We start from the raw sequence: 24,305 nt of genomic DNA, 5'->3' as shown, positions 1-24,305 counted from the left end.
CAGTTGTTTTAAGACAGATCTTCTCTTATGACATGAATCTTTGATTTGCCCCACCCATTGTTTCGCTGTCTTTTCTAGGAGGTCATGTATGACTTGGAGGAGAGCAAGTACCAGAACTCGGAGTTGCGTCTGTCCATATACGGCCGCTCACGTGACGAGTGGGACAAACTGGGTCAGTGGGCCGTGAACCATCGTGTCTACTCCGACAACGTGCGCTGGCTCATCCAGTTCCCCCGCCTGTTGTGAGTACAGAACCTCCACTTCACAGCACAATCATTCTTCATCATCATTATTTTAACCTTTTAACTATTTGTTTCCAAATAATAAAGTTGCTTTTATTTAGTTTCAGTTTTTTGTAAAGCTACTTTGAGTACTTAAAAAAGCCCTATATAAATTGTATGTATTATTATTTATACTGTAGTATCATTCTTTTATTTAGCCTACTGCTAAAGTGGTAAGCTATATTCGAGAACAAGTGTGAACCCCTTATATCATATCGAGATATTTGGCATCAATATCGAGATATGTCCGTATCTTCAGCCCTAACAGTTGGTTCTTTTGCTGCAGTAATGGTATTATTGTTTTCTTTTTAGCGGTATTAAAAATGTCTTAAAAGGCATACAATTTGTACTTTAGAAGTGTGCAGATACCCTGGGTGCAATGTTCCATGTCTCTGCTGCACAGTGGGTGGGTGTGGCTTTCTGATTGCATCAACATTTGACCCCCTTTGCAGTGACGTGTACCACACCAAGAAACAGTTGGCCAACTTCCAGGAGATGCTGGAGAACATCTTCATGCCTCTGTTTGAGGCCACCATCAACCCCCAAAGCCACCCAGAGCTGCACCTCTTGCTGCAGCATGTGAGTACGACCACACCTACATTGAGACTAATACGGAAGAGACAGTTCATATGAATGGCCTGTAGTTTCGCTGTTTTACCCCTGCTGGTGTCAGAAAGAATTTATCTCAATGGAAGCGGATGGGTTTTTGACAAACTTTAGACTAGATTTTCTTACCTTAATAAAAATTGTCATAACTACTATATGCTTCCATTCGCTAGTTTAAAGTCTCCTTTCAATCATCATGATATGCGTTTTGCTAAACTATGGTCCCATTTATTTTAAAATAACGATAAAGTAGGTTATGCTCTAGGAGGGGCGGGATGATTTGATTGACAAGCTACACAACCAATAGCATTCATTCCCCGCCCCCGCTCTTGATTGACAAGCTACCCAACCAATAATGGTCTGGTGGCATTCTGCAGGATATGATGCGATATGACGCGATATTGAAAGATGGCGGATTTGAATTGCTGAACAATCGGCTTCATTTACGGTCTGTAGAAACCAATGGCGTCACGTTGTCCATTCTATGATTCGGACATGTCCTATCAATACAGGGTTGTTCAACGTGGAATAATCTCCCATTGGCCATAAGACATTGTCCTACTTTTACATCTTTCAAGCACAATCTAAAAAAATGGTTACTTGATGACCAATCTTGCGACCATTCATAATCAATCCCTTAAAGCACTTTTTTTTGTGGGGACTGTTGATGAAAATTTGTATCATACTCATTACATTGATTACCCAGAATTAAATTACTAATCTAAGATCAAAGGCCATCTGCAGAGTTAAGCAATTTTTTTAATTTATTTTTACATAATTATTTCTGTCTTCAGAGTGATTTAATCTTGCCTGTGTTGTTTGTGTTATTAGGTGGTGGGCTTCGACAGTGTGGACGACGAGTCCAAGCCCGAGCATCACATCTTCAACCTGGACAGCCCACTGCCAGCCAACTGGGCCGACGAGCACAACCCTCCCTACTCCTACTACCTCTACTACACCTATGCCAACATGACGGTGCTCAACCACCTGCGCAGGTAGGCAGCGCCCAGGCATTTCACACGGCTCAGTAGGGCTGGGCAATCAACCTAAAATATATTGAAACCAATATTTAGAACCTCTAACCAACTTAATCTTACTCAAGTAGGTTAATCAAATAGTAGGTTTCTTTTTTTAGAATTTCTTTTATTTTATTTTATTTCTCATTTAATTCTTCAACACGAAAACATTCTCATAGAGTTTTTTTTATAATTGACCTAATGGTTGGTTTGATTAACCACTTAGGCCTGTATTATACTTCGTTGTACAATGGTGTCGCACAAAATTAGCATCCATTGTTAACTGTGTCCCCGTTTTGACCACGGATATGCTCTAAATGTGTGAAAAATATATATTTAATTTCAGGTCTTTAACACATTGACCGCCAGAGGTTAATCTCATAATGTACTCACCAGTGCCAACGTTTTATTGTTGTTTTTTGTTTTTTTCACGTCGCCACAGATCTTGTTAAAATCCTTAAGATTGAGCTGTGCACTGTTTGTAAACATCGCGGAGATCTCACTGCTTCTACCAGTGAAGACCACGTGTCAAACGGAGCCGCCATGTTTGAGTTCTGACCGTTTAAGTTAACATGGGAAATGCGAGGATGAAAAACTACATGTTTACAGGGGCTTTTACAGGGGTTTGTGTGTACGACTTAGAATGGAGACAGACGGGAAACAAAAAACGTGATCGCACTTCCGGTCGACATCGGGTGGTGTTACACTGAAAATGGTCCCCCTAGAAAATTGAAAAAAAAAAAAAAATCGAAAAAAAGGAAAAAGCACCACAGCCCGTAGGCTACGGGATCGGCGCTTAACCGTTGGATTTAACGGCCCGTAGAACTACGGGCCCGGCGGTCAATGTGTTAAATGAACACTCAGGATTTTACTGTGTACCAGTCAGACCTTGACAACGTTTCTTGTGTTTGTCCGATAACAGGAGGCGGGGCTTCAACACTTTCGTACTGCGGCCTCACTGTGGGGAGGCGGGGCCTATCCATCACCTGGTGTCAGGTTTCATGCTGTCAGAGAACATCTCCCATGGACTGCTGCTCAGAAAGGTCAGGAGTGTCTAGAGCAGTGCTTCTCAACATGTGGGGTCCGGACACAGTTTTGTATAGGCTTTCCAGGTCTAAATGGGTCAAAGTGGTTAACAGTTCCACTTCTCTGCTTGCCTTGGACCCCTGAGTGTTTGTGGCTATAATAATAATCTGTGGTTTCTGTGTGTCCCTCAGGCCCCTGTGTTGCAGTATCTGTACTACCTGGCTCAGGTTGGCATCGCCATGTCCCCTCTGAGCAACAACAGCCTGTTCCTGAGCTACCACCGTAACCCACTGCCAGAGTACCTGTCCAGAGGTCTGCCCATCTCCCTGTCCACCGACGACCCCCTCCAGTTCCACTTCACCAAGGTCAGTATACAGTGCTCCTCCAGTTCAGACGCCAGCAAGACCACAGCACAGCAGTGTTGGCAGATTTTGTGAGAGAAACAAGCAACCAGGTCTATAAAAACAAGCCCAAAAGAAGCGACTAGGCCACATGAGCACTTTGAACCTAAACTGCTCAAAAAAAGTTCGGAAACTTAACTTCGGTCAATAATATCTCCCGTTTAATAATACCAATTGGTGTTTTATATCATTTTTATCGTTGATTAGTCACCTTTACAACGAGGTACAGCTTGTAAGGATCGGGCATTCGTGGAATGAGCAACACAGCTGAATGTGTGGGTAGCGCCTCCAAAAAATGTGCCAAAATCAATCAATATGCTTCTGTTGGTTATCACTCTTGTTTTGAGCAACCTGCCAGCACACACCTGCTGAGAGGTGTGTGCCAGTAGTCACAGGTGTGTGACTGCCTCACAGGTGAGTGACTGGCACCTGAACATGGGTTCTGCACCTTTGTTGAGTTGGAGTGTGTATGCTCCAAGCAGCAACACTGCCCCCGTGAAAAGATGCCACGTTTGTCCCGGGAAATATATTTATTTTTGTGAGGATTTTATTTAACAACACAAATCTTGTATGGGGGTCCCTGGCACAAAATATTTTCAGATGGGGGTCCGGCGGTCCGCGGACAAATGCATATTAATGTGGGGTCCTTGACATGGAAAAGTTTCTGAACCACTGGTTTAAACAACATTAGGAAGCAAGCCCAAATAAGTAACTACACACACACACACACACACACACGTGCCCAAAAAAACACTACCTGCAACTACCAATATTTACAGACGACTTTACAGGAAAACAAGGCCAAAGTCACTTATTTGATTGAATATTTTATTAGACAGAAATGTAAAACAGCACGAGTACAGTCAAACACATTGTCTAAAAGGATAACACCAAAAGCAGTCTTGTTTCCATTGATAAGCGGACATGGCAATGGTTTTACTGTTAAATACTATTTTTGTCTTTTATTGTCACACAACCGTAACCTGTTGAAATTGCCTTCAGTGTGTTTTCTGGCTAGTATTTGTGTTATATTATAAATATGTATTTCTTAACTACTTAAGCCCCGTATATACTTTGTCGCACAACAAATAGCAGATCTAAAAGGTCACAGCTCGATGAGCTGAAGGTTTTGGAAAATGTTTGGAAATGTTTGAAGATTTTAGCATTTTCTTTTTTTATTCATAATTATTCTTGTGTGTGTGTGTGTGTGTGTGTGTGTGTGTGTGTGTGTGTGTGTGTGTGTGTGTGTGTGTGTGTGTGTGTGTGTGTGTGTGTGTGTGTGTGTGTGTGTGTGTGTGTGTGTGTGTGTGTGTGTGTGTGTGTGTGTGTGTGTGTGTGTGTGTGTGTGTGTGTGTGTGTGTGTGTGTGTGTGTGTGTGTGCGTGGCCACAGGAACCTCTGATGGAGGAGTACAGCATTGCAGCACAGGTGTGGAAGTTGAGTTCCTGTGACATGTGTGAGCTGGCAAGGAACAGTGTCCTCATGAGTGGCTTCTCACACAAGGTAACATATAGCAGCTGTTCTGCTCTCCTCACATGTATATCTTAATGCCAATTCACCTCCCAATCACCAGTCGATCTACAAGCTCACAACGTGGCGCGAAGCAGCACGTTGTGAGCTTGTAGATCTGCTATTTTCACTAGTTTGGCTCTTGGGCAAACGTCACATTTTTCTTTTGGGTCTTGAGTTAAAAAGTTTGGGAGCCACTGAGCTAGTGCGTCTCATCCCAGAGTCGTGTATAACTTTCCTCCTCCATAATGGTTTCTCCTATACCTTCAAGGCAAAGAGCTACTGGCTGGGCCCCAAATACGGGCAGGAGGGCCCCGTGAGCAACGACATCCGTCGCACCAACGTCCCCGACATCCGCGTGGCGTACCGCAGCGAGACGCTGTGTGAGGAGCTCAACCTCATCACGCACGCCGTGCGCACAGAGGAGGAGCTGGACACCATCGACGAGGAGGACACGCTGTCCATGGCCCCGATCGCCGCCGGACAGCGCTGAAGCCACGACGACCGACCATCGTCTCCTCATCTCTTAGCAACCCCCCCACCCATCCCATCCCATCCCAGCATGACACCCCACAGGAGATAAAGGCATGAGAATAAAGCTGCTCCTCTACCTGTTTCTGATCAACCCCCCCCCTCTCTCTCTCTATACACTCACAATCGCAATGAGTGAAGGATTCTTCAGTGCTCAACCTGCCTGCCTGTGTTTCTAGTTTTAATGAAGGGTATTCAACCTTGTACTTCTCTAGGGGAACCTTTCTACCCCGGTTACTATTTCTTTCACCTGTATGTCTCTCTCTAATGCTCAGTGTGACATGTTCAGTCTCAATCAGCATTGGGTGACCCTGCTTGTCCGGGTCGTTCTCTGATTGCGCATGGAGCAAAAGGAGACAATAAGATAGTTGTTTTCTCTCACTTAACTACTTGAAGCCTTGCCTCCCTATTCTGGGTGGCAATCATTCTGTGAAAAATAGCAGATCTACAAGCTTACAACGCGTTGCGTTGTGTGCTTGTAGATCGGCTATTTTCTCACGAAGATGTTTAATGTGGAGCGAAAAAGGGAGCAGACCTAGTATAGAGCCAAACCAAAGCCACGTTGGCCCATCAACGATGTGTGATCGGATGGCATGTTTTTAGCCCCCACCACAGGTATTGCAAAAGACATATTAAAGCACTGACATAACAGTTCACCTACATGCACACGTAAACACATGCAAAAGCAGATTTACGGCAACTTCATTGTGAAATTTGCTTTTGTTCACATTCATGCTGCCTTTACCAAGCTTAGTGCACATACAGCATCTCCAGAATGACAACAAGTTATAGGTCTGTTGCAGCTGGATTGTTGTTGTTGAAGCGATGTGATTTCCTGCACAATGCGTTCTTTAAGTGGGGTTTTCACGTTAAGCTGCGCCCCGATCCAGTTTCATGTAGAATCATCTCATAATGTGGAGTTGTCATAAAAAGGCTGAGTTACAGAACAGTGACTGCTGAAATGGAGAAGAGGAGATAGATACCGTCTTTATTTGCGTGTTGCCATGCCAGCTATCAGCTGTCACAGTGCTTGTTGTAGCAGCAGAAGATCTATTCGCTAAGAGCCCACACACAGCATTTCTGTGATTTTACAGTACGTTTGCTGTGAACTATATAAGAAGGGAGGGAAAGCCAGCAGAACCTACAGTAGTGCCCTCTCGCAGGAGAGGAGCCGACTTCCTGTGGTCAACCGCAAACATTCCATGAAGCAATCAGTAATCGAGAGTTATTTTGTAGCCACAAACAAAATACTTTGCTATAAATATAGACAATGACATTAGTTTTATTACACAACCGAGCAGAGTAGATTTTTACCATAATAGGTATGTGTCTGAAGATGTATTTGTGTAGCAAGAGGCAATGTGATGTGGAGAGGCTGTTGCTTTAACCACAGCTTATGGGAGCATACATAGAGATGGGTGAATGCAGCCCCAACCATTACCTCACTGTGTCCATTAGATATATATATATATGGACCTTGTACACCATGTTGTGCATGGGCCTTGATCCCACCCCTCCAGTCCCCTGGCCCTGGTGGAAGAGTGGCCCCCCCCCCAAAAAAAAACAATGGGGCCCACTGTGAAAACGTTGATTGCTGTTCTTCCCTTTGCATGCAGTGCACTGTATGCACCAAGCCAAGACTTTCTAGTGCCTTTTTGATTTGAGCTTTTGGGCCACTGTTAGCCCTGTCTGTAAGCCGTTGTCATGTAAACGTTGTCTTGTCTTTATCAGCCAACAACAAATATAGAGTACAATCTGCCTATATGCTGTTGTGATAACAGTCCACGTCACACCAAGCCGCCCGGCTGCATGCTTGGTGTGTGTACACTACAGTTGTCTCTATACCTAAGCCTTCCAGTGAAGAGCAACACATTTCTTTGTAGCTTTTACAAGTGCTTTCTATCATGTAGTGCATGCCTGCATGGAACCCGATGGGGAAGAGACGTGGAGAAGCTGTTTACAGTGGGCTGTAATGTAAAGCGGTAAATGTAATCCTGCTGGGCCAGCCGTCACGCCTGAGAGACGCTTGTAATCGTTCTTTTGGTCCAGCAGTAAAAAAGAGGTGCTCTGTTGTTCCCCCTGTGGAAGTGAACCATGAAGGGACGCTCGCTGGTCCATCATCAGTGTGGTTCCTGAGGGGGATTTCGTGAATCTCACCCAAAAAGCTGCGATCACCAAAACTTAACTTGGGATCTTTGTATTCTACAATTCCATGTCTCATCTGTGCAGTGTTGATTTTGACAGCAATTTTTTTTTTTAGTCATAGTCTTTTGAATAAAATTCTATTTAGTTTTAGTCATATTTTAGTCATCTGAAATGTTTTAGTTTTTGTCTAGTTTTAGTCGACTAAATGTCATAAGATTTTAGTCGATTAAATCCACAGTTGATTTGGTCGACTAAAATGTATTGCGGCGGTGCCTTAATGGCGTTGTGATGGCTGATTTTACACTTGGTTGCATGCTGAAAATAGCCGATCTACAAGCTCACAACGCGTCGCAGCGCGACGCGTTGTGAGCTTGTAGATCTGCTATTTTCAGAGCGCAACACCCGAGCGCAACCAAACATAAAATGACTTGTCTTTTAGTTCTACTGGATCTCTTCTCCACTAGTCCCTCAGTAACATTTTAGTCTACTTTTTATTTGTTGACGAAATTGTCAATATATTTAGTCTCAGTTTCAGTCATCATAGCTTAGTTTTTAGTTAGTTTTCGTCAGTGAAAAAAAGTAGTCGACGAACATTTTTCGTCATAGTTTTAGTCGACAAAATCAGCACTGCATCCGTGTTATCACAACCTTTTCCCTGTCAATGGACATTTTCCCCCCAAGTGTCCATCAAACTGTGAGCGTTCTTTGAATATTGTTGCTACTGTAAAGTGATACTTGATGCCAAGATTACAGATCTGAAATAGTACGATTATAACACAGTAGGCTACCATACCGTGTCCTGTAGAGAAAATGTAAACGGAATACATCCTATTCGTGTCAGCCTTTGTATTAATAACAAGGTATTTTGTCCAACATACTGTGTTTATTATACACATGTACATGTTTATTTTGAGAAAAAAAGCATTGTTTGGGCGAATGAATTGGAATCTTTCTTAATTCAGGAAAGAATATGGGAAAGTATACAGTAGCTGCTCAGTGTTGAAATGATACACTGGAGTTGTGTGTGGTGAAGTAATGGCTGATTTATACTTAGTCAAACAAGACTTAAGACAAGGGTCTACTGTCATTTCTGTCAAGCGACACTTATCGAACGGGTCGAGCGACAAAGTATAAATTAACCCTAAGTGTGATCATTGGTTTTCCTGTACAAAATGTATTTTTGTAAGGCTATAGAGATAAGAGATTTTATACAAACGATTTATCGATGTTTAGATTTTAAACCAAATATCATTGTGAGTTGATATTTAGTCATGAAAGCAGAAGTAAAGAAGTTCTGCTATTACTATTCTTATGTGTTGAAAAATAATCAGACCCGATATTTAATACGTTTCCCATTTTTATTTGCTTCATGTTGTTTATTTCTAAAGTGTTATAACGCCTGTCAAACTGATGGATACAGTAGGTAATTAGTCTGTCGTTACATCTTAGTATTTTGTCTGACATTGACCCTAAACACACTCAAATGTAGTGACATTTAATTTCTTAGTAAGTTATTTACTGGTCCTTACATTACGTTTTATTTTTGTCTTTTTTGTCTTTTTTACCGTTTTGATGTGCGTAAAGACCATGTCTCTGGCTCAGACACCGAAGGTTATTTTTGTAAACATTTTGCAGGCAATTATTGGGAAATATTTTTTGATTTCACTGGCTTAGCACCCTCTAAGCGTGCATCAGTTGTCATACAGTAAGCCAAAGGTCCAGATACTGTAGCTGTGTTCAGTCGCTGGTATACGGTGAGAATAGAACAGTGGTTCTCAACCTGTGGGACTCGGCCCCCATTAACCCATTAAGAACCTGAGGCCGATTCTAAAAAAAGGTCTTTTTCGTGTCGAGGACCCTCAAAATTTTATGTATAATTTGGCCACAGACCCCCATCTCAAAATATTTTGTTCCAGGGACCCCCAGAAGCAAAGATTTGAGTTAAAAATGCTTTAAAATATATATATATATATTCAACAATTTTCGAATGAATGAATAGCCAACCAATGTACTTTGAAATGTACTTAGCCAACCAATGTAACTTTGAAACTTTTGAAAAATGAGTTTTCCTTGCAATATCGATAAATAGGAACTTAATTATTAGTTCCTTTTGATCCAAGCCAGAAGACAAACAAACATGCTCTGAAAAAAGGATTGGCTGCCGTGTTTTAAGTAGTCGGGTGGATGGGGGCGAACATTTTTCAGATTTTTCAAGTGGAGCTCTGATCCAGAAAAGGTTGAGAACCACCGGAATAGAATAATCTAAATATGGAACTCTGCTCCCATCTCATTTTTTTTTAATTACTCATTTTGTACAGTCTCAGTTTTAGTGTTGCCTGTTGATGGATTTGCAGCACCAGAGTTTGTGTGTGTGGCATGCACAGCATTGTGCACCCTACCTCACCATTATACACCTTTCTTTGCCCGTCTATAGCTGTACCTCGCTGTTGTGCAGTTTGTATATCCTAATGAGTATAGGGCCATTCACACTGAGCACTATAACCAGCGTAACTATAACTATAAAAAAATGGTTTTAAAAATCGTCAAGTGGAGTTCACACCATCTATTAAAAAAATGACAATGGTGAACGATATAGTTATAGTTATCTTTATAGTTATAGTGCTCATTGTGAATGGCCCTTAACAGCACACGTCATTCACCACAGAGAGAGCCATTTACACAGCAAAAGCCTCAGTGGTAATTGAACTGAGTGTATAATTGTAGTGTCAAATAGACCCCGTAAGGGTCCATTTTTGGTTACATTTGTACACTCTTTTGAGTTACAAATAGATAGCTTAACACAGGCTTTTTACTGTGTAGTTGCTGTTCAGTACTCAGTTTATCCACACCAAAAAAACACATCCTTAAAATATTACGTTCACAGAGGGACATATCACTGTGTACCTTTAATTGAAGTTGTATTTCTTTGACATATTACACATCGATGTATTTTCATGTACTAATTTCACAATCATTACAAGTATCCTGATGCTCATATAATGGATCATTTTGTGTTCAACTTGTATTTTTTCTCATCATATTTTGGGACACATAATATTGGAGTTATTTTTTTCTGTTTTGTTCAGTGATCTGTAGTCATTATTCATGGCTTGAAATTAGTTGCCAATGTTTTACAGAGATGCTTCTGATAGTTCATGTGTAATGTCTGAAGAATTAAATAAAGCATGTTTATTCATTAAATGTTTGCATCATACAATAGTTTATTGTTCCATAAAGTTATTCACTGACCAAAAGGAATATCTGATCTTTACTCCAGAATCTTTTTCAGAACGTTCAGAATAGGCTATACAATTTTCTTCAGTGGGAAATGTATTGCAATAGATCAACTTAATATGATATGACATGGTGAAGGAATTCATTTACATCATGGTTTAAACAGAATATGCCTGACATGGGATCTGATTAGATTCTAATTATATAATATACAGTATAGTATAATAATCAATGATAGTAAATAAGCAACACTGACAGATAAAGTACATACATACATTTTAGACAATCTGAGTAGATATGTTTAAGCTCTTGTAGGACTTAGTACATGAATCTCACTAAAGAGAAAGGGAATGCAATATACACCCTTTTCTGAACACAATACAGTTCTGACATGCAAAGAGTGTTTCGTGACACCAGCTTCAGTTGAAAGGATGTCATGTTTTGCTGACACTTGTTTAAAGGGTACATGATCCTTTAGAGTTCTGTGGGTTGGGATGGTCTCCCTTCACTGGCAAGCTAGAAAACAAATACAAAACATGCATTAGAAACTGGAATGGGAGACATTTCAACTACAGCCCGTTTTCCAGGGCTGGAGAAGATTTGTAATTATTCAAATATTTTGGAAAATCGTTTTTGGCTATTGATTTTGTTCATTAAAACATGTCTCAAAACACGTCTAACATTACGTGGAATATGTAAAATGGTCAAATGCAGTGCTGTCGTCACTTACAGCCATGTCAGATTTGACCGCCTGTAGCTGGAGGAAGACTCTCCCTCCTTCTTCTGGACAGACTGCCTTCAGTTCCTCCCTGGTCATCCCCAGTAGCATAGAGCCACTCAGTGGGCTTAAACAACGCACCGTGCTGACAGAAAATACATCCATAGCAAACATTGAATAGTTTCACAATTGTGTGTGTGTGTGTGTGTGTGTGTGTGTGTGTGTGTGTGTGTGTGTGTGTGTGTGTGTGTGTGTGTGTGTGTGTGTGTGTGTGTGTGTGTGTGTGTGTGTGTGTGTGTGTGTGTGTGTGTGTGTGTGTGTGTGTGTGTGGCACTTACATTTTACTAAAGCCCTTGTACTCAAGCCATGCCTTCACTTCTGCAGATTTGGACTTCTTGGTTAGCACAGGTGGACCACTAATTGGCTAAAACAATGAAACAGTAATGGATGGATTAGAATAGGGGGGGGGGGCAGTTTAACACATTAAGACCTGAGGCCGATTCAGAAAATGTCTTCTAAATCTTTTTTTTTTTTTTAAACCTATGTTGCTATATCAGTGGTTCTCAAACTTTTTCATGTCAAACACCCTAAAAATGATAAGTATTCGGCCGCGGATCCCCATCTCAAAATATATTGTTCCAGGGACTCCCCAGAAGCAAATATTTGAGTAAAAAATGTTTGCTTAAAATATAAGATTTAATATATTTTATATAATATAAGATTTGTGCAAAAGATTTGCAGAAATGTTCACAATTATTCAAAAGCAGCAGATCGACAAGCTATGAGCTTATATATATGCTGTTTTTGAATAGCCAAGTATAAAATATGGCTAAAATCTAAAATGACACTTTCCCAGTTTTAATGGGTTAATACAGTATATTCAAGTGCACCATGTTTACTCCCTGTGACTCCCTCAATTGTTCGATCTGGTCTTGGTAATTTACAGTAGTGTAGAGTGGACTGGAAACTGAGTTGAACTTGACCCACAGCGTTTTAGAATTTGTGTTGAATTCTGACCTCATTTGCTGCTTGCTTCTCCGGAGACTCCAGGACATTATTGGGGACGAAGCCCTCCTGTCCTCGGCCGTTCCTCACTTTCCACCACTGCTTGGACACGTCCAGCAGCTGCAGGGGACCAATTACCGTAAGCACAAGTCCAAATCATTTGAGTGGCATTACCCTCCTGATGGTGGGATTTCCCCAGTGATGGACAAAGTACTCAATCCCAGTACTTGAGTCAAATAGTCAAGTATTACTCAACTACAAGGGAAAGTTGCTTCAAAATGACATGCTTTTAAAAAATGTAAAAAGTATTCAAAAGAACAAATTAGAAAGTGCATTTTCTTTTTAAAGGTAGGGTAAGTGATATATGTTTATATTACTTCACTTACCCTACCTTTAAAAACAAATATATATATATATATATTTTTATTTGTTAAGATATAAGGTTAAGGCTAGCAACCTCTAATTTTCTCTACTTAAGAGTTTTAACTTGACTTCAGTTCTACAGTATAAGCTGTAGTTTCAAAACTATTCACTCAATCTTATTAACCAATACTGTATATCATTATTTTGCTATGATTCCCTGCTTTCATATGACATGAAAAAAAATTATTGTCTCCAGTCTCTCCAGCTCTTTAGTAACCAGAATACAGTACATTTTCAGGTAGGTGACAACATTAAAGCCAATCAGGAGAGAGCACTGAAAATGCATTTTCTGTTTAATAAAGAGCTGGAGAGACATGGGAGACTCCTTTTACTAAACAAACACTATAGCAATGAGTACTATCAGAATATAGAGCTATTTAACACTTATTTTAACCAAAGTAAATCACTTACCCTACCTTTAATATCAATGCATTGTTGTATTCAAATTTAGACAATTTCCCAAAAAAGAGTGAAAATAGCAGACATACATGCACACAGCGTTGTGAGCTTGTAGATCTGCTATTTTCGCTATTTTGAAATAGGGCTCAAATGGCTAAGTCATAATGTACATTGTACATCTAAGTCATAATGTACAATGTATGTACATCAATTGTTGATGACCGGCGGAGTCTCCTATTGACCAATTACCCGGTAATCAATTATTGGCTCAGGAATGCAACAAAAACTGAATCTCCATGAATTCAAGACTTAATTGATAGAAAATAAGTAATTTTTTGGGTGAACTACTCCTTTAAGTACAGTACTCAAGTAAATGAACTTTGTTTCTGTCCACCACTGGATTTCCCACCACACCCTCTCGAGTATGACATATAATAAGAGAAAAATGTCCACAAAGGAGAAAGGCTTGTCCATGCTCACCTCAACTATCTCTCCTTTTGTGATGCTGAGCTCTCTAGGATTCCTTGCAGTGAAGTCATATATAACTCGCATGTAATTTGGGTCTAATGGCTCATCTGGACTGAAACAAAAAAAAAACATTCAATGGGCAACTGCTCTCGTATCCACCACAAGCATGAAGCATTTGGAGTAACAGTCATATTTAATTTACTTTATTATATGATTATACTTACTGTGATGATGGTGGGGGCGGCGTCCACTGGGCTGATCTCTGCACAGGAGGAGACAAAAAAATATTCTCTGGAATCTTTTATGTTCTTCTTTCACAAATTACATTTTTGGTCAAATCAAGACTCTAAACACTGGGGGTTCAGCTGTGTGAGTCGGATGTAAATGTTTACTAGCTGGTAGGGGTTGTAACTTAATAAAATAATCTATTAATAATAAAACTCTATTTTGGGCATGTCATTTTAGGCAAAAACTAATTTTGAGTACTGAAAATAGCCGATCTACAAGCTCACAACAAGTCTCCTCATCGCGAGGCGTTATAAGCTTGTAGATCTGATATTTTCACTATTATTGCATGACGTTGTTGTGCCACGAGTGGTTAATCGATTAGTTTAAAAAAATATGTATATTGCAAAACACAGTTCTCGATTATTCTATTAATCGAAAGAGCAATAGATAGAATTATCTCTAAGAAAATAATTAACAGTTGCAGCCTTAAATTGATAGTTCACCCCAAAAAAAACTTTTTGTCTATCGATTAGTCACCCCATGGAGACTTGAATTCATGGATATTTTTTAGTTTTTAGGCAGCGGTTCCAGTAGGAGACACAAAGGAGACTGATTGTGTCCCCTACCAGAACCGCTGCCGGTCATCACATTATTGGCTTAGGAATGCGACAAAAATATAAGTCTCCATGGGGTGACTAATCGATAGAAAAAAAGTGATTTTGGGGGTGAACTATCCCTTTAAGCCTCACGTTATACTTAGTTGCATTTCGGTGTCGTGCTCAGTAAATAGCAGATCTACGAGCTCACTTGTGAGCTTGTATATCTGCTATTTACACACCATGAAACACCAGTGAGCAGCTAAGTATAAATCAGGTTTACCTGGCTAGGGACAGAGTACTGGCTCTCAGGGACAGAGTGCCGGCTCTCAGGGACAGGGTGCTGTCTCTCGGGGACAGGGTGCTGTCTCTCTGGGACAGAGTGCCTGTCCTCTGGGACAGGGTGCTGTCTCTCCTGTGTGTTGACATGCTGGCCGGTCTGAGGTGCGTGAGTCACCTCAGGAGCCTGCCATCCATCAAAGAACGCCAGGGTGTAAACGGGGATGTCTTCATCATCTTCAGGCCATCTGGTGCTGCCAACATACATCAGAATCAGAATACGTTTTATTGTTACTTCCATAATACAGTAAATACACACTAGGCATACAAGGGAGCAAAATACCAATCTCCGCAACTCATGGTGCTTGTCACATTTAAAAACAACAGACACGTTAAAAAGAGGCAAAGCCATTTAAAAACATTAAAAAGTAGAGAGAGAGAGCAGACAACATTGGTAAAAAAAAAATTAAGTGCTGATGCATTCAAAGTACTATTCAAAAGTGCTATTCATCTCAATATGTTGGTTTTGGGGGCAGTATATGGCAAGTGTTCAGGGTTCTGATGCTTTGGTTTGATTGATGATATCACAATCACAGCTGCCTGTTTGTCATTATTAACCACTTAAATCTCCAGTCCAGTGCCCCTCTAACCAATATCCAGCCCCCCCCCCCACGCACACACACAATTATTGTGTATTGTGTTGCTCACTGTACATCATTTAGGAAACATCTCATCTATTTCCAAATATCAGATCTTACATTAAACTGGACTGTTACAGTAGTATGTGAAGGAGAGGGGGAAAAGCCTGTTACGATTATAAGTAGAATTGTATATGGATATCAGGCCCCTCTCACAGCACTGAATGACAGGGCTATGACAGCCCTGTCATTCAGTTCTGTGAGAGCATGTTACCATGGTAACATGTTACCAGCCCTGTCACAGCGATATCAGGCCCTGTCACACAGTGCTGTAATAGGGGCCTGGTGTGACAGGGGCTGACATCCCTGTGACAGGGTTATAAATTAGGCTATAGTAGCCTTTCCGGACATACTTCTACCTGTACAAACCCCATTTAGTACAAATCCAACAGTGAGTGTCTGGTGGCTATTACTAAAACGTGCATCTACAGTACACACAATTCAGAAACCACGCCTCATTTGACAGCAGAGTTCATGAAAAGAAATGTCTGGGATGAAAAGAAGAAAATGTGCACTTGAATATATTAACCATCGCCCAGCCCTAAAGGTACTGCACACTGCATTGACTCATATTGTCCCACCTGGGGATATTCCAGGGGTCTCCTAGAGATTGCCATAGCTGGTCCTCCTCTGGAGTGGCCTCTTCACCCATAAGACGAATACTCAAAGGTTCTATCAGGGGGGCTACGATGGTGGGAGGCAGGTCCTTGGAGCAGTGGGACACTACCTACAGTATATAGATGAAAGGAACATATTATACCCCAAATGTACTCTATTGGGGTAGGGTGGTGTAAGCAACATGTTTTTGTTAAAATAAGAGTTAAATAGTTTTATATTCCAATAGCAATCATTGATCTTCATTGCTATAGATTGTTTGTTCAGTAACAGCCCCCCCCCCCCCCCCAAAAAAAAACATATCACACTCCCTTTGAATTAGTTACATTAATTCAGTTACTTAAAAGCATGAAAGGTAACAACAATTACAGACAATAGTGTTGTGTATTTGCAGTGACTTACAAAAGCCAGCGTGGTGAACAGGCAATGGACAAATTCAGGGGCGCTGGGATTATCAATCTTTCCATTGAGCTCTCCCTGTCAGAACGAACACAAGCTCATAATGTAATGCACATCAACAAATATCCAAACAGTTCACCATACATCACAGAATCATTTAACTGGCAACATTGTTGCTATAGCAAGGTGGTGTGGTTCAAGAAGGCATTACCAGAAGGTTGAAACCATATTTGATCTTCTGGAGACAGACCGCAAAGTCTTCTACAGGAGGCATGCCCTTTATGGCTAAAAATAGGTCATCGTTACAGAGAGATCAGGACAATATAACTGACATCAGTTTCCTGTTTCTCAACCAGTGTTGATTTCGTCGACTAAAACTATGACGAAAAATGTCTATGATGACTAAAACTATGACTAAATATACTGATAATTTCGTCAACAAATAAAAACTAGACTAAAATGTTTAGGAGGGACTAGTGGAGAAGAGATCCAGTAGAACTAAGTCATCATGGGTGCGTGCAGGTGTCACAGACCGAAAATAGTTGATCTACAAGCTCACAACGCGTCGCAGCGCGACACGTTGTGAGCTTGTAGATCGGCTATTTTCGGCATGCAGCTTAAGTGAAAATCATTTCGATGCCATCACGGCTTAATTTTAGTCGACTAAATCAACTGTAGATTTAGTCGACTAAAAAAAAGTAAATAATTTCAGGTGACTAACATATGACTAAAACTAAACAGAATTTTATTCAAAAGACTATGACTAAAACTAAATCAGAATATGCTGTCAAAATCAACACTTCTCAACTGTTCGAAGTAAAGCTGCCTAAATAAAAGAGCTTTTAAAAACATTTGCTTTATTTGGTGTTTAACTTACGCTTTCCCTTCTTTTTCTTGTTTTTCTTCTGGTCTTTGGCCACTACTGCAGCTACGTGACCCATGAAGATTTCAAGGTCACTGAAGATGTGATTCAATATATCCTGTAGAGCCAGGTACATACCTTAATGATTACAGCCATAGTACATTAAATGCACATTCAGTATATATATTTGTGCTTTTGCACAGGATACCATAGATTCACTATAATATAAAGTACAGGCTGGCAAACAGAAAGGCTTAGTAGTTAAAGTAATTAAATATCGTACTTACTTTAAGTGCAATTTCGAGTTACTTTTACTTTATTTGAGTGTTTCCATTTTTTATGGAAACACTCAAACACTCACACTGTTAGTTACGCTGCAGATTTAGATTATTACAAAACTAATACACCCACAACCAATTAAGCCCTATTTTGGCTGTTCGAAAATGGAAAAAAAAAATTAACGTTTGAGTACTTTAACCTTTTGCTTTGATGCCTTTAAAAAATGTTAATGCATGACTTTTACTGTGTACTGTACAGAGTATTTCTACATTGTGGTATTGCTACTTTTACTCAAGTAAAAAAACTTCTTCCACCACAGAGAGGTTCAGGGAATGGATGTGTATCAAGAACACTGACCACATTCCTGTCAACCTCTGTGTACAGGCGTGGATGTGGCAAAGGTTCTTCTTCTTCTGTGACATAGGAGTGTATTGGTGGTGGCGACGCCCTTCTGGGAGGCGGGGTGTCCTCACGTGGAGTGTCTGGCACAGGTGTGACAGTGCCTTCGTCGTCGTCTTCTACACAAACAGGACATACAATATTACACTGTAACAAAAATCTAAATGCTTATTTGGGAGTGTAAATGAAATGAGAGTCATAAGATGAGCTGTATAACATAACAGCCATCTTTACACTCTGAGTTTTACACACTGGCTCTCAAGGCGCTGTCCACCTCCAGGGGTACAAATGGACCGTTACAAGTCCATTTGGTTCCATTTGTACCCTGAGTTAAATTATCACCAAGGATTTTACAGTGTAGATTGGGGTCCCAAGGGTATCAAATGGGTAGCCTGGGATCCAGACTGATTCCAAAAAGGGGGTTCAAAAGGGAGTCTGTGGCCTAATTCATATCAAACTGGGGATCCTTTCAATTAAATATTTTGAGAACCACTGACTTAAAATGGAAGGGAGTTTGTGGGTTCAACTGGACACTCTGTTATTGCATCATTTGCTCACCATAGTCGGGAGCGTTCCAGGGAGCCACGGGGTCATCGGGAGGCTTCCACGCTGCAGGCTCGGAGGGCGGGGTGGTGTTCTGAAGATCTGGAATGAGCTCAGGTCCAGACACAGTGCTGGACCTGAAAGCAGGTAGCTATTATTATCTGGATCTTGTGATCATGTCTATGTCTATGTTTATGTCTTGTGTATGTATGTTTACTGTGTTTTGGAGTTTCTTATTATTATCTGCATACATAAATTGCCCAGTTTGGGACATAATAAACTTGAACTTGAACAGTGTCTAGACAACAAGACGGGAGAGGAGGTTCACTGGGTCACAGAAAGAACAGACGAATGAATGTGCAGATACTTTATACGTGCAGCAAATGTGAGCTAAAAGGCTTTCACCTGAGGCTAGAAGAATCCTCCCACTTGCGTGAGAGTGCCCTTGATAGGTCCTTTTTAATGTAGTCTGCCTGTGAAGGAGAAATAACAACATTCGCTGATGATCTCATCCCAATGTGTGCCTTGACGCAGTCCCATCCCCATTAGGCTCGTAGCTTCCTGCCGCACTATGAGCTTGTAGATCTGCTATTTTTTTAAAGCCAAAGTATAAAATCTTTGCTTCTGGGGGTCCCTGGAACAATATATTTTGATAACGCTGCCAAATTAATAAATATCATTTTGGGGGTCCTTGACATGAAAAGGTTTGAGCATCACTGATATTATAGCAACATAAGTTTTTCAGAAAACTGTTAGGATTTAGAAGACATTAGTAGAATCGGCCTCAGGTCTTAATGGGTTAATGGGTTAATTGTCCTCACCCTGAGCTCCTCACACTGGAACATGAAGACGGTGGTGGTCTTCTTCCGGCGGTCCTTCACTGACAGAGTCAGCAGGGAGTTGTAGACGCCGGTGTCCATCACAGCCTGCAGATCAAGGATGTTGCTCAGGGCCAGACTCTCCAGCTCCTCCTGAGCCCCACAAAGACAGGAGAGAAAGGGAATGAGAACCAAATATAGAATATTATGACATTTATTACAAATGAAACCAATTATAAAAAAAGGACATGGGCCATTGTTTTAAGAAGGTGGCGGTTTATACTCCATCATTTATACTCAGTGGTGGAAAAAGTACTGTTTTACTTAGTAGTAGCAATACCGCAATGTAGAAATACTCTTGTTACAAGTAAAAGGCCTGTGTTCAAAATGTTAAAGTACAAAAGTATTGGCATCAAAATATACTTGAAGTACCAAAAGTAAAAGTACTAACATGTTTGAAAATAGCCTAGGTATAAAATAGGGCTAAAGTGGTTAATGTATGTTTTATAATGTCTGCAAAGTAACTAGTAACTAAAGTTTTCAAATAATTGTAGTGGAGTAAAAGTACAATATTTGCCTCTGAGATGTAGTGGAGTAGAAGTAAAAGTATAGACAATTGGAAACACTCCAGTAAAGTAAAAATCACACCCTGTGTGAAGTGGGCGGTGTCTTGCTAGCTAATCACAATACTGAATGGAGTCAACCAATCATGTACAAAAAATAAATACATTTATTGAAACACTCTTTATGATGGAAGAGACCATAACTTGAAAAAAAACAATTTAGGTTTTTTTTATGGTTTCTTATATAGGGCTATGCACATGTGTCATGTGACACTGGCCAATCACAGTCCTGAATAGACTGTGATTGGCCAATCACGGTGCATTGTACAAATTGTACAAATAAAATTGTACAAAATTGTACAAATATCCAAACCTCACTTATAGGGGCGGTTTCACCGCCCAAAAATACCTCAAAATTACAATACAGTACTTGAGTACTTTCCACCCCTGTTTATACTCCACCCGCCAAAAATAGCCAATCTACAAGCTCACAACGCATCGCCTGTGAGCTTGTAGATCTGCTAGTTTCGCTTCGCGTCACCATCGTATGATGGAGCATTCATTAAGCATTAGATATTCACATGTAGACATAACCCCTTCAGCATCCACTGGAGGAGCCCCGTTTACAGATCTTTAGGTTCTCATAATAAAACACCAACCTTGGTCTCAATGTCTGTCAGCAGCAGGCTGTCATTGCGGACCTCCAGGAGCATGTCCTGACCCCACACACGTCCCATGCTGTCCATCAGCTTCAGGCGTTCCACACAGTCACCTACACCTTGGACCTCCTTCCCGTCCAGGGCACACGTTAACAGGTGCTGCAGAAGAGGGGTGGTATAGGAGTGAACATACGTTTAGCATGCAGAAGGATTGTGCTGACGAATGATACGTATTGCGATCAAATTCGTCTAAGTGGTAATAGATTTCAGTCTATCATAAGGACAAGATGGAGAGCGTGGTGTGTGTTTACAAAAATGATACCTCCACTCTGTACTGGAATTTGTCCATCATCTTGGTTATGGACTCTGCGTAATCCTTCCTTTGCACTGTTGACACACACACACACACACACACACACACACACACACACACACACACACACACACACACACACACACACACACACACACACACACACATGTCAGGAGTGATTTGTGACTAAAGGGTACCAGCAAGAGTGAAAGGGAAGGTGTCTAAGACAGTAGTGAGACCAGCTATGCTGTAAGTCTTGGAAACAGTGGCACTGATGAAAAGACATAATTGAAGATGTTATGTAAGATTCTCATAGGGACAAGATCAGGAATGACCGCATTAGAGCAGGGTTCTCAGGGTCCAGGACATTTTACATTAACCACTTGAACCCTTGCATCCCTACAGTATACTCTATCCCTAGGAGTGATGATGGGTATATTGGGAGAAGGATGTATCAGGCCTATTGTCTATTATGAAACAGATGTAAAATAATTGCAACAATGAATTACGCTTCAGGTAGTTCATACATACTGTAAATTGACTTTGCACTGGGCCTGGATAGACCTGATGTTTGTGATGACACATCATCCTGGGTGGAGGAGTAGACACTGCCACAGATAAAATACAGTCATTACAATAGCAGAATCAGTAACTGAATGATAAATGGTATGGGAACAGAATATATGAGAGGAGCACAGCCAGGGAATACATACTTGGATTGGGTAGATCCTGTGTAGCTGCTGGTCTCAAAGCCATAGGGACTGTTACTCCTGAACATCTTTAGTGTCACGCTGGCTGGCACGCCTGTATCTTCAGTGATATGATACAATATCAACACCATGATGTTGTTTTAGCTTATCTGTTATTAGGAGCAACCTGAGGCAGCTGAAAAACTCTAATATTGCAGAGTCCAACATTTTGGTTGATTTTGGATATATATCTATAGCCTGTGCGTGTCAGCAGGGGCGGCCTTTCCTATGTTTCACCCGTTTCAATTGAAACGGGCCCCGAACCTCAGGGGGCCCCCGAATTTTCTTGAAAAAAAAAAAAAAAAAAACATTTAGATTTTTTTTTTTTTTTTTTTTTTTAAATACAATTTTAGATTTTTTTGCAAACAAAATCCGCAAATTCCGCAAACAAAATCGGGGTGACCGTGTTTTGGGGCGACCGTGTTTAAAAAAAATCTAAACTTTTTTTTTTTTTTTGGGGCGGGTGGGGGGGTGCATAGGGGGCCACATATTAGCTCTTGAAACGGGCCCCCAGATCACTAAGGCCGCCCCTGCGTGTCAGCTATGATTAAGGAATATAGCACACATTGCTTAGACTTTGTTTGTCATGATCACCTAGCAACACTATGGTCAATGTCATAAAACTGACAAATTAATACTTAAAACAGACATTAATATATTAAACCGTTATTCAAATCAACACAAATTGTATACATAACACAAATAAAAATGTCTAGACAAAATCATACACATAATAGCAAATGTAAATGTTACTTCAAGACCACCATCTTTCAATCTCTTATCAAAAATAAGTATTGAACTTTTCAATAATCACGTTTATTTGTCAACACTCATTCAGGTACAAACAGCGAAATGCTAAAAAAATATTAGGAGATTCAGATTATAGATATAGAGCTTGAATGTTGTTACGCAGCTAAACAAGTTATCACTAGCTTTGACACTGAATCCATACCGGCATTATTTTTTCAGAATAATTGAATTGTAGGTATTGAGGTTATAAGTCACTTTACCTTTGATGTCTGGTTGGTGAATGTTGCTTTTATTCACTTCTGTTTATCCTCCGCTTCTGTACAAATCCAGCTCATGTTGTTCCACACCTGGACAGTAACTCTGAAGACTTCCTCATTAATAAAGATGGGCAAAGTCCACTGGAAAAGCACACTGATCTAGCTAGGGGAAGTAGCTGCTGGGCAGTGGTGTAAAGTACATTTACTCAAGTACTGTACTTAAGTAAAATTTCTAGGTATTTCTTTACTTTACTGGAGTATTTCCATTTTCTGTACTTTTACTTCTACACCACTACATCTCAGAGACAAACATTATACTTTTTCTCTTACTATAATTATTTGAAAACTTTAGTTACTAGTTACTTTGCAGATTTTGATTATTACAAAACATACATTAACCACCTCTGCCCCATTTGAAAATAGCCGATCTACAAGCTCTGTGCATTGTGAGATTGTAGATCTGCTATTTTCAAAAGCTTTTGAAAAGTTGTGAAATGGGACATTCTGCATAATGAGTACTTTCTACTTTTGGTCATTTAAGTACATTTTTATACCAATACTTTTGTACTTTTACTCAAGTACATTTATTATTCCAGACTTTTACTTGTAACAGAGTATTTATTATTGATACTTTTACTTAAGTAAAACATGTGAGTACTTCTTTCCATCACTGCTGCTGGGACAGGAATGTGTGTTTAGTGGCATCCCTTCTGACCAAAGGTTACTAGATGTAACCAGGAATCACCCCCGCCTTGACAAACTCATTATGATCTCCTATTACACTTTATAGGGTACAGTAAATGAATACAAATAATTGACGATTAATACATTGGCCTTTTCCTCCTGCTGGGGACATCAAGTGCAAAGATTATGTAATAAGCAGAAACATCTCTCCCTCTTTCTATCAAAGATGATGTCACACACACACACACACACAGTACTTTTGGACCTTGAGATCTACTAAATCAGCTGGGTGAAGGTGTGAAGACAGACTTAAAGTTATCAGTGAGTCATTTCTTCCACAAGAAGCTTATAAATGCCCCACACACATTTATAGTACCATACTTGTGAGGACATCAACAGTTTGCCATTTTTAACTCAAACTACCCCAATGCCAGAAATAATCTACGAGCTCACAATGTAGATCTGCTATTTTCGGTGCACAAAACTATACATCTATTTCTCAAATTCTGCACATGTGGTCCTCACAAATATAGTAAGTACGCACTTTCAATAATTGAATTATTGCTATTCATATTTATTTCTTTAATATAACCTGTATCATTTGGTGTATCCACTAGATGTCAGTGCAGACAGCCCAAAATGAGACTATTGACTGAGTACAGGAGAACAGAACTACTCAGGCAATCTCTGGTACTACTGCAAGCTCTCAGACTTCGAGTCAACAGCTTCAAGCCTCAAGTGATCTACAGCAGTCATGATACATGTAAACATTCACTCACACATACACTCTATTTGTGACTGTCCCACTAGGGTAATATAAATGTATGTGGATGGATGGCCAGCTAAAATTAAT

The 24,305-nt window shown here is 40.3% G+C and overlaps 2 protein-coding genes across 7 annotated transcripts in view; one reads left to right on the top strand and one right to left on the bottom strand.

Moving 5' to 3' along the window:
* The window catches only part of LOC308082533 (AMP deaminase 2-like), a gene marked incomplete at its 5' end in the record, with an annotated part of 557,360 nt that overhangs the window by 45,488 nt on the left and 487,567 nt on the right, over positions 1–24,305 (top strand). For 5 of the 6 annotated variants that reach the window (XM_080424342.1, XM_080424343.1, XM_080424341.1 and 2 more), the window contains 7 exons: positions 79–242; positions 734–860; positions 1,719–1,882; positions 2,826–2,946; positions 3,121–3,294; positions 4,722–4,832; positions 5,110–7,854. In XM_080424342.1, coding sequence (XP_080280468.1) covers positions 79–242; positions 734–860; positions 1,719–1,882; positions 2,826–2,946; positions 3,121–3,294; positions 4,722–4,832; positions 5,110–5,331 — 1,083 coding nt within the window. In that variant the 3' untranslated portion in view covers positions 5,332–7,854. Of the gene's footprint in view, positions 1–78; positions 243–733; positions 861–1,718; positions 1,883–2,825; positions 2,947–3,120; positions 3,295–4,721; positions 4,833–5,109; positions 7,855–24,305 lie in introns of those variants that run through there. The other variant, XR_013932932.1, reaches the window with a different exon arrangement.
* Positions 11,223–21,790, bottom strand: eps8l3a (EPS8 signaling adaptor L3a; the record flags this gene model as incomplete). Its single annotated transcript, XM_080423417.1, has 19 exons — positions 11,223–11,264; positions 11,479–11,611; positions 11,805–11,890; positions 12,484–12,591; positions 13,774–13,873; positions 13,986–14,023; positions 14,869–15,118; positions 16,144–16,289; positions 16,580–16,654; positions 16,788–16,861; positions 17,454–17,556; positions 18,075–18,235; positions 18,675–18,796; positions 19,065–19,132; positions 19,481–19,630; positions 20,700–20,858; positions 21,022–21,086; positions 21,544–21,620; positions 21,726–21,790. 19 exons carry the CDS (start codon positions 21,788–21,790, stop codon positions 11,223–11,225), a joined length of 2,022 nt encoding a protein of 673 aa, XP_080279543.1.

Source organism: Gymnoscopelus braueri (assembly GCF_963280865.1).
Source record: "Gymnoscopelus braueri genome assembly, chromosome: 3".
Classification (NCBI taxonomy): domain Eukaryota; kingdom Metazoa; phylum Chordata; class Actinopteri; order Myctophiformes; family Myctophidae; genus Gymnoscopelus; species Gymnoscopelus braueri.
This window is presented reverse-complemented; position numbering and strand designations above follow the sequence as displayed.